General features: G+C 46.9%; 1 protein-coding gene across 1 annotated transcript in view; it reads right to left on the bottom strand.

Annotated features, from left to right (window-relative positions):
- Positions 1-2,465: 2,465 nt before the first annotated feature.
- MYO1D (myosin ID) overlaps positions 2,466-9,234 on the bottom strand; it is a gene marked incomplete at both ends in the record, with an annotated part of 10,519 nt that continues 3,750 nt past the window's right edge. Inside the window, 3 exons of the mRNA XM_009877420.1 lie at positions 2,466-2,598; positions 3,792-3,866; positions 5,471-5,541. Coding sequence (XP_009875722.1) covers positions 2,466-2,598; positions 3,792-3,866; positions 5,471-5,541 — 279 coding nt within the window. The remainder of the gene's footprint in view (positions 2,599-3,791; positions 3,867-5,470; positions 5,542-9,234) is intronic.

The raw sequence follows: 9,234 nt of genomic DNA, 5'->3' as shown, positions 1-9,234 counted from the left end.
CCCCGGGGGGGGGGCAGCCACAGCATCTCTGGGCAATTTATTCCAAAGTCTTGCCACCCTCATACTGAAGAATTTCTTCCTAAGGTCCAGTCTAAATCTGTTCTCCTTCAACTTAAACCCATTTCCCCTTGTCCTATTGCTGGACACTTGTAAAAAGTCCCTCCCCAGCCTTCCTGTAGGTTCCCTTCAGGTACTGGAAGGCAGCTCTTAGGTCCCCCCGAAGTTTTCTCTTTTCCAGACTGAACAATCCCTGCTCCCGCAGCCTGTCCTCGTAGCAGAGCTGCTCCAGCCCCTGGATCATCCTTGTGGCCTCCTCTGAACACGCTCCAACAGATCCACGTCCCTCTTATCTTTCTGCACTCTGTTTTATCAGTTGAGGTATCCCATGATTGTGTTTTGGACCCTTATTTATTTAAGCAACCTCTCCTTCCTGAGGCACACCCAATGAGAGCCTTCCCTTGAATGGGATCCATAACCCTCTGGGAAATACAACGCTCTCAGACAATGTTCTCCATTGCTGTTCAACAGAAAATCAGGAAAAAACGCCGACATCTTCAACACAAGTTTCTCAATGAAAGTTTAAGGAAGGTAAAGAATGGGAAAGGACCATGCCAGGATACACACAGGTACCTTCTGGTGAGCTCAAAAGCTTAGATGTGACGTGGGAGTGGTTCCTGGTTATGGCCTATCCTCGGAGAAAGCTGGCATTTGGGATAGAGATGCGGATGATAAATGGACTGAACCAAACTCCTTTCACACAAGCCAGCCAGCCCTCAATGAGGAATTTCGGCACCTACTGACTCAAGATGGATAACACGCTATTTCAACTCCTCATCCCCTGCTGGGAGAGTTGCAGGAGTTGTTCAAACCACCACAGCACGCGGCATTCTCTCGGCTACTCTATTTTCTACAAAATACCAGGTGGCCTAGAATAATTTTTCCAATAAACAAGCAAATGAAGCTTTTTCCACTGAAACTTCCCTGCTGAGAGCCCCTTGTTACCCACCCTCCACCACAACACCCCACCATTCCCGTCTGCATCGCTTGAGACGCCTCGATGCCGCGTGTCAGGTTCCCTGCCCGGCAAGAGACTCTCTGGAAGTCGAGAATGAAGCCAGTCCCCACCTCCCTTCCGCCTTCTCCAGCCCCAAAGCTTGTGATTCCCTGTCCAGGAAAGCTCCTCTCCAGCCACGTGGGAGGTGGGGTAGGACGTCTCTCAATTTCTACTACTGGCGCCTGCTTAAAGCAAGACGTGGCCTTGGGCTGGGCTAACAAGGGCATCCTCTCAGCAGCCCTTAGTCAAGCCTCCGGGGCTTCGACCCTCAGCCAGAAAGGTCAGGCAACACCTCTGCACAGCTTCAGTCAGGCTTGCACACCTTCCTGATTAAATCCACTCCGGAATGAGAACTCAAAAATATAAAGCAAGTGTGTTTTCATCTCCCAATTCTGGAAAATGTTTCTTGTAACATTCCCAGCGAGGAGAGCCTGTGCACAGCCAGGGCTCAGACCGATGCAGCGCCTACGAAGACTTTGTTACTCACGTGGCTGCCACTCCGAGCAAAAATTCAAATGTCGCTCTGCTCTTCACAGGGTTTTCTTAGTAGAAGGATCACCTGTAGGAGAGCAAGCTTTCTACAAAGCTTTTTCCAGCCCTACCACAGCTGCGTGCACATTCTGCCTCTGGATCTTGGGCCACTAACATTCCTTTTGCTACTCCTGAGATAGTCAGAACACATTGCCCTTTATTGAGTACTTATTCTAAACGTTAACGTACAGCACTACTCTGGGCTCAGTGTTCGTCTCGTGTGGACCACGCAACACTTCCCCAACACTACCGAAACGCCAGGAGTCCAGCAACGTCACCCAGCATCCCTACCACCCAAACACTCGTTAGTGATCCCTGAGGGATCACGCTGCTCCCTGCATCCTGCCGCTCGGCCGCGTCGCCTTCCAACAGCCCCTTTCCCAGTTCACCCTGACATGCCCCTTCCCCGCACACAGAGCGGTGCTTTTCAAAGCAACACCTGCTCCCATAAAAATTACGGAGTGAATTCAAAGGTTTCACTTCACACCCTCTGACGCAGCACAGCGAGGAAGTCACTGGACACCGAAAGTCAGAAAGACAGAATCTCTCCACTATGAAACTCCACCCTCTTGGTCTTCTGCCAGAAGAAATTTGGTAGAGATGATTATTTATTTGATATAAGAATTATTACCTAAGAGAGACTGGCTTTCCTACAGCTGAAAGATACACTGGTCACAGAGGAAACAAAACTCTACCTTCTTTCTGTGGGGATGGCATAACTCTCCTACGAATTCTTCCAAGCTGCCAGTTGTCACGGCCAGAGCTCAGCGGCCAGGGACCAGCTAGGCTTTCCTGTCCATGGGAAGGGGGCAGTCTCTCCACGGAGAACTTAGACCCTAATAATCAGAAGTTGGGTCGATTCGGAAGCAGAAATACTTACCTTTGACGCCAGGTTGTCCACTAGTGCAATCATGGAGTTCTTAAAAAGAGTAGCAGCTGTCACAGGTCTCTTGGTTACCTCCGTGATGCTCAGTTTACCTTCAGGCCACATCATCTTCAACACAGGGTTGGAGCTAAAAGACAGTCTCTTTAACAGCATGGTCTAACAGCATTTCTGCTACATTCAACAGCTTGCTTCCCTCCAGATCTACTGGGGTTTGCAGCTCAAAACACATCAGGCAAACCTATATGATGTTGCTGGGCAAAAGATCTCTTGCTCTTGAGCCACACACGGTTCAAGCTTACAACCAAATATTCTGCGAAAATGACAAGCGCGTTCTCCTCTGCAGATAAAGATGTGCAGGAATAGGACAGTGAAAATCCTGCAGAAGTGATCTATCAAAAGCAGAGTCTGCCTTACTGACACAAACATAAAGAATTTAATCAAAAAAGAGTGAGGCCATAGCCCACGACGTCCTCCCTTGGAACTCGCTATCTGACTTCAAGCTGTATTTCTGCACCATTTTTGATCTACACAATAATTTATACACTTTAGCGTCTATTTTCTTGAAGGGTTGAAGGTGAGGTAGAATGGATGGCAAGAGCTCTGCAACCGACAAAAGCTGAAAGCGGTTACAGCAATCTAAGAGCCAATCCATCACACGCTTTAACATGTCGTAAGTGGTCTTGGTGAGCAGCCTTTAACGGAGACTTAGAGGAAAACAGAGGCTAAATTTAATAAAACCTCCACACAGCAAGGATTTTGCAGGTTTTTCAGTTAATGTGAAGTCTGGAAAACAGGCACAGTGAGACTGTTCAAGGGAGTACACTGAGTCAACCTAACAGGACGGCAAACTAAGTGAATAGTTAATTTGCCCATTTTTCCCCTCTCCTCTACGTTTTCTTTCAAAGCAGGGACTTCTGGCTGGGGCCAATAGCTGGGTTTGATCTAAAGCTGCTCATTATCTTCAGCTCTGATTAAAGAGAGATCACAGGGGTAACACTTGCAAGTGGTCCAAAGACCTGGTTAATGACAAACCAGGTAGCACCTGTAATCTCCGCACAGCTTTCTTGGTTGCACAATGAGTTGGTTTCAAACAAACCAAAGTAAAGGTTGTATCAGAACAAAAACATACACAGAGTAAGGACTTCATCCTGAAAAATCAAATTAACAGCCTTTGGGTCACGGTAGATACACGAAGATCAAATCCCAGTGCACTCAGCAATGATCTGTGCAAACACTTGCCTCGTCTAGTGCCCACTCTATCAAAAAAAGGATCCTGGCAGATCAGATTTAAATTCACCTCGTTAGTATTTTTATGCCTACCTGTTGTACATGAGGCGCTTGAAGTCTTGAAATAAAGTGTCCTTGTTTTTGTCAATAAATCCAGTGACTGAGTAACTAAAAAAAAAGAAAATAGAGGTAATTGCAAAGTCCTTCTCCGAGGTGCTGGCATCAGCATCTTCACACTCCTACCGACACAGCAGAAGCTGAGCAGGAACCCAGCTGTTTCCAGCCTCTCACTGATGGGCTGCAGGAGTCCTGGGAGAGACTTAGACCCTCCTGCCCGGCTTTCCAGCACAGGAACCACATCCATCCAGCTTTAGAAAGCTGCTGGTGGCAAGCACAGTGGCCAAGGCACCTAAGAGGACTTGAGAAAGCCGGCCCAAACTCCAGGGCTACACTCAAGGCCTCTGCCTCCAAATTCAGAGAACGTGTTTGGCTTAAACTCTACCAAAATGAAGGTTTCTTTTTCGGTCTGTCTAGTCTGTCCCTCTTGGCGTGAAGAAGGGTTCACTAGAGGGAGAACGCTTCCTTCCTCTATTCCCCCTGAAACACCACCCTGAAAAATTACCATTTGGGAGTTTCATCTCTTCTCTAAGACTCAAGACAGAGCTCTGTCCTGGAAGAAAAGTCAAAAATCTCCCCATTCGGTGACTCCCACTCAGCTACTTCCTGAGCTTCAGATCTCGCCCTGGGAAGCCTGTGCCCAAACCACAGGCACCGGGATCCAGAGCCCTAAAAACATTCAAACCCCTGCACAGAGCCATGACCAAACCGTACCGCTTCCCCTAAAATCTGAGCCCCATCTATGTTGTCTGTGCATATTTCCACACTTCAGTTTTCTTTTACATTTTTTAGCCACTGGCAGTGCGGAAGGTTCAACCACTAAGACAGCACCTTGTATTTTCTCCTCCCAAGTGCTTTGAACTCAGGGTGTTTCTCTCAGCAGTTGCTCAGTGAAGACTCCAGAACAAAATCTGTCTGTGCTGAAGGGCTCCAGTATGGTCCCACTGGTCACCCTTATAAATTAAATGTAAATTGAATCCCAAGGTAAAAGAAATCCCAATTTATTTCCTTATTAACTGCTTTTAGATTCTGCTCACACTCAAACACCAAATCACTCTGGTGATACTCCAGGCAACTTTCCCAGCGAGTAGTTTCTAACCTATGGGGGTCCTTCACTTCTGCTTAACCTCCCTGCGTGTCACTGTCACACACCGGGGCCGTTTGCGTAGGCGTCAGGTACAGAAAACTTTCCGGCCTGCACAGGGAAGGCTCCTTGCGCTGATGCTCCTTCCAGTTGAACGCTACCCCGAATCTGGAGTCTGCTCAAGCTGATTTGAGAATTTAAAGCCAGAGTTATGTAATCGCACTAAACATATGTCTAAACCAGATTTTATTAGCTCAGTATAGCTTTCTTGCATAAACAGCGATGGCTTTTATTTCTTCCCCCTCCTTTTTTTCCCCTGAAGCACTGCTCTCCCCTCACACCCCCCTTCACATTCTCCTTTTGTTTCAGTTCCAAATACAAAATCATATTCTGTACAGCGAGTAACCGGCGTTAAGATTTAATTGATAAGCAAGTGCCGCACTCTGTAATTCTGTATGACAGCTATTCTGGTTCAGAGCAGAAGCAGCATTAAATCAGAATGCTGTACCACTTCAAAGCTGGCTAAAAGACAAAAATAGGAGGTGCAACTTTATTTCTGAAAGAACCTTACATCACATCTCCGGCGTAGTGCTTGATTCGAAAGTCTCTGTCGAACTCCAGCGTTTTGTCGGTTGCACAAAGCTAAAATAAATTCACACAGATTAAAACATCACCAGTGGACGTTCAGGTTAGAGGAATCGCAGAGGAATCATTAAAATTGGAAAAGGCCTCTAAGATCATCTAGTCCAACCATCAGCCCAACACCACCATGACCACTAAATTCTATCTGCAAGTGCCACGCCTACGTGGCTTTTGAGGTTTCATGCATTGGAAATAGAAATGGAAAATATAGTTATTCTACTTTATACAGGCATGTGTAGGTGTGAAGTCCAGTTATAACACTCCTTTAAAACATTTTTTTTGCATGGATGCGTTATAAAAACACGCATCTGCGCAAAACCAAGTTGCAAGAGCCTACAGCTTCATTAAAAACTGGGGAGGATCTCCGAAACACCACTGAGCAAACAGAACATTTGTGCCTATAGAGAAACACCACCCCTAGAAGTTAAGACTTTTCAAGTCTTCCTTTACATTTTTCCCACGGCAATATCACTCCTCAGTGAAGAAATGAGGTGATCAAAACACGACCATTAAAATAGCCACGCTTGTTCTGTCCCAAATCACTCTGGATCGCCTAAGATGCCCCAAAAACTGCAGCCTCCCCCCCGAGCTGATCCCCCCGGGGCGGTCCCAGCCCCAACCCTCTGCTCTTGGCTCCAACGTCCCGTCGCGTCCCAAGGAAGATGCCAAGTGCCCTCATGGCAGCCCTCTGGCAGCAACGACCACAACACGCTCATCCCTTCAAGACTAACAGAAGCCAAAAAATCCATCAGGCTCAACTTAATTTAAAAACAAAAAAAAACAACAAGGTGAAAAAAATTTAAAAATAAGGTTTTTGTTTAAGCCAAAAGGGGCAAGGAGATGAATGAAGTCTTTGCAGGAAGCATGGGCACTGTTTAAAAACATCAAGGGCTACGAGCAAGTATCTGCTGTCCACCAAAATAAAGAAAATTTGGAGGAAATTAGTGTTGTTAGACTGCAGGGCAGGAGAGACGATCCGAAACAGGAAGGTGCCCTCCAAAAAACTTGACCTGTGGCCAAGAGCAGAAAATAGATTGGCTCCAACTGACAGATGTTAAAAAAATAAAATAAAATATTAAAAAAACCAAAATCACAAGGAGGAAACCAAAAAGCGTGAGTAGCAAGTACACAGAAGGTGACAGAGGGATAAGAAGCCCAGCGAAGAGGAGCAGGAAGCACGCCAGGATCTGCAGAGCTGAGAGACGACCCAGGTGCAGAAAGAGCAGAGAGAAAATGAAATGAGGCCAGGAAAACAAAGTAATTTTTCTTTTTTATAGCTGTGTTCACCAGCCAGCACCTACAGAGGGTGTAGTGCCTTTCAGCAATGACCCAAACTGCACAACTCAAACCAAGGTGGCAATAAAAGAGGTACAGGACGAGCAAAACCATCATGAAATGAAGCAACTGTTGCTACCAGACAGGACATGCTTGGCTGAGATCTCACCCAGCCCTGGAGAGCCTGGAAGGTGGTTAAACACAGTGTTGGGGTTTCTGAGTAAAGTTTCTCTCTGTGAACTTTTTGTCTACTGGGGAAAATCAGCCGCAATTGCTAAAAGAGAACAGCAAGTCTACGACGGGGCCGATAGTCTGCTTGGATTTCCGTGAGCCTTCTCAGAAGGATCCTCACCGACAACACCAAGAATTTAAGCTGCTATGAAAGAGAAACAAAAAGGTCCTCGCACACGTAACTGCTGGAAAGATGGGAAACAGGAGGCCTGCGGGGGCTGCGCTGAGGTCTATGCGCTAACATCATCTTAAACGAGCTCTAATCTGAGGGTAGCGCGAAGGTGATCAGACTTAATGACAGCACTTCGTTATTCATGGAGGTAAAGACAGTGGCTGGCTGTGCAGAACTGCAGGGAGACAGGAAAAGCTAAAGGAAGAGCAAAGAAGAGCACGGGAAATTCAACACCGATACAGTGATGCACACCGAGAAAATCCAAAGCTCGCAGCAAACGCCGGGCCCCAAACCGTCCACTCCCAACCCAACAAGGATCTCAGCTGAGCCTCCGTCTCTACAAGGACAGAGGAGAACTGGAAGAGGCTTGGTGAAGGGCACAACCCATCAGTGGTACTGCCTGCCTGCCACAGGAGGAAGGAAGGGCCAGAAGAACTAAAGCCTCTCCAGGTTAAGAAAGAAACGCCGGGGACGATGGCAAATGACGTGGAGACTACGTGCTGGAAGACAGAGTGAACTCTGTTTCGCTGTTCAAGAACAAGGAGCCAAGAGATGTAACCTAAAAGGGAGGAAAACGGGAAGGAAGGAGCTCTTCACGTGAGTATCGCAGCTGTGGAATTGTCAATTAAAATAAAAAAAAAGGAAAGATACTGTTAAGGACATGAGCCCTGATTCGGGAGGTTCCTGGGCTGCAGATCCCTGGGGAGCGGGAGCACATCAAATGCTCATCACGCTTTTGTCCCACAGTCTCCTGTCACTTAGACCTTCACTACTGCCCAGTGTCTCAGAAAACACAACATCAGGACTGGAACGGACCTGCTCATACTCTTCCCTTCACAAGCAGTTTGTGGAGATCAACACTAGTAAGAACTTTCCCCTATTTGAAGATTTAGGAATTCACAGACTATTGCTGCACTTGATCCTTTAAGTATTTTTAAAAATCAGAACCTAAAGAGGCAGAGAAAACGAACGTGTGACGTTGAGAAGCCCCATCAGAACAGTTAACATAGATCCAGACTGGCGTTGGACAATTCAGAGAAGGACGACCCACAAGCCAGGAAGGTAAAATTTGGCCACAAATACTCGTAGCGGAAGTGACTGTTGGTACTTTTCCTGGTTCGTTTGGCTTTCGCCAGGACAATCAAGCCGAGAGCAGTGCATCCGACAGGCAGCACACAAACTAGGACACTCCTATTTAGGGCAGAGCAGCCCCTTAGAGCTTATCCACACGGAGCCAGTGCCCAACACGCTCTGCAGGGGAGCAGCGAAGCATTAACTCAGGCTGAGGCTGGGAGCTGCTCCGGCACCCGTCCCTTAATTCTTGAGGAACAGCTCCCACCTACGCTGAGCTTTGTAGTACCTGGACGGAAGTACAGCTGTCTGCGGAAGCCGACGGTGAAATGAAATCAAGAATAATTCAGGCTAGAAAAGGCTGGCTTGGAAAGCTCAGGTTTCCCACAGTAGCTCTAGATAGGAGTGAGGAAGATATTTTAGATACACGTAAAGGACATCTGCAAAGACGCGAGAGGGGGAGCAAAAAAAATAATTACGACGCTGAGAGTTTTATGGGTCAATTTTTTCAAGGCTATATTGATTTAAACTAGAAACGAGCAAGCCAGGACAATACATCATACCCTCCATAAACATTATTTATAGCCGTATGCCTTGTTTGCCTCAGTCTGTGCAAACAGTTTTCCGACAATGCCACCCCCTGCTGAGGAACACGGCGACCGGCAGTATTTTCTTTTAATGCTTCCTATGCTGCGAAGGGACTCCTGAAGGTTAGGATGCAGATTTTAATTTTTTTTTTATTTTATTTTTTATTTTCACTTTATAGCCTCCCATATACTTTATGGAATTCAGTCCTCTTCCTCGCTGCATCAAAGGCTGGACTTGAGCATCTCGGAGGTCTTTTCCAGCCTCGATAATTCTGTGATTCTGTGAAAGCTCTGCCTGCTCTCTCCGTGATGGAACTGCTCGACCTCAGCAGACGCGGGACCAAGGATGGAGCAGAA

The sequence above is a fragment of the Apaloderma vittatum genome, unplaced genomic scaffold, assembly GCF_000703405.1.
Source record: "Apaloderma vittatum isolate BGI_N311 unplaced genomic scaffold, ASM70340v1 scaffold38919, whole genome shotgun sequence".
Lineage (NCBI taxonomy): Eukaryota > Metazoa > Chordata > Aves > Trogoniformes > Trogonidae > Apaloderma > Apaloderma vittatum.
The sequence above is the reverse complement of the archived record's forward strand: the minus strand, read 5'-3'. Positions and strand labels throughout refer to the sequence as shown.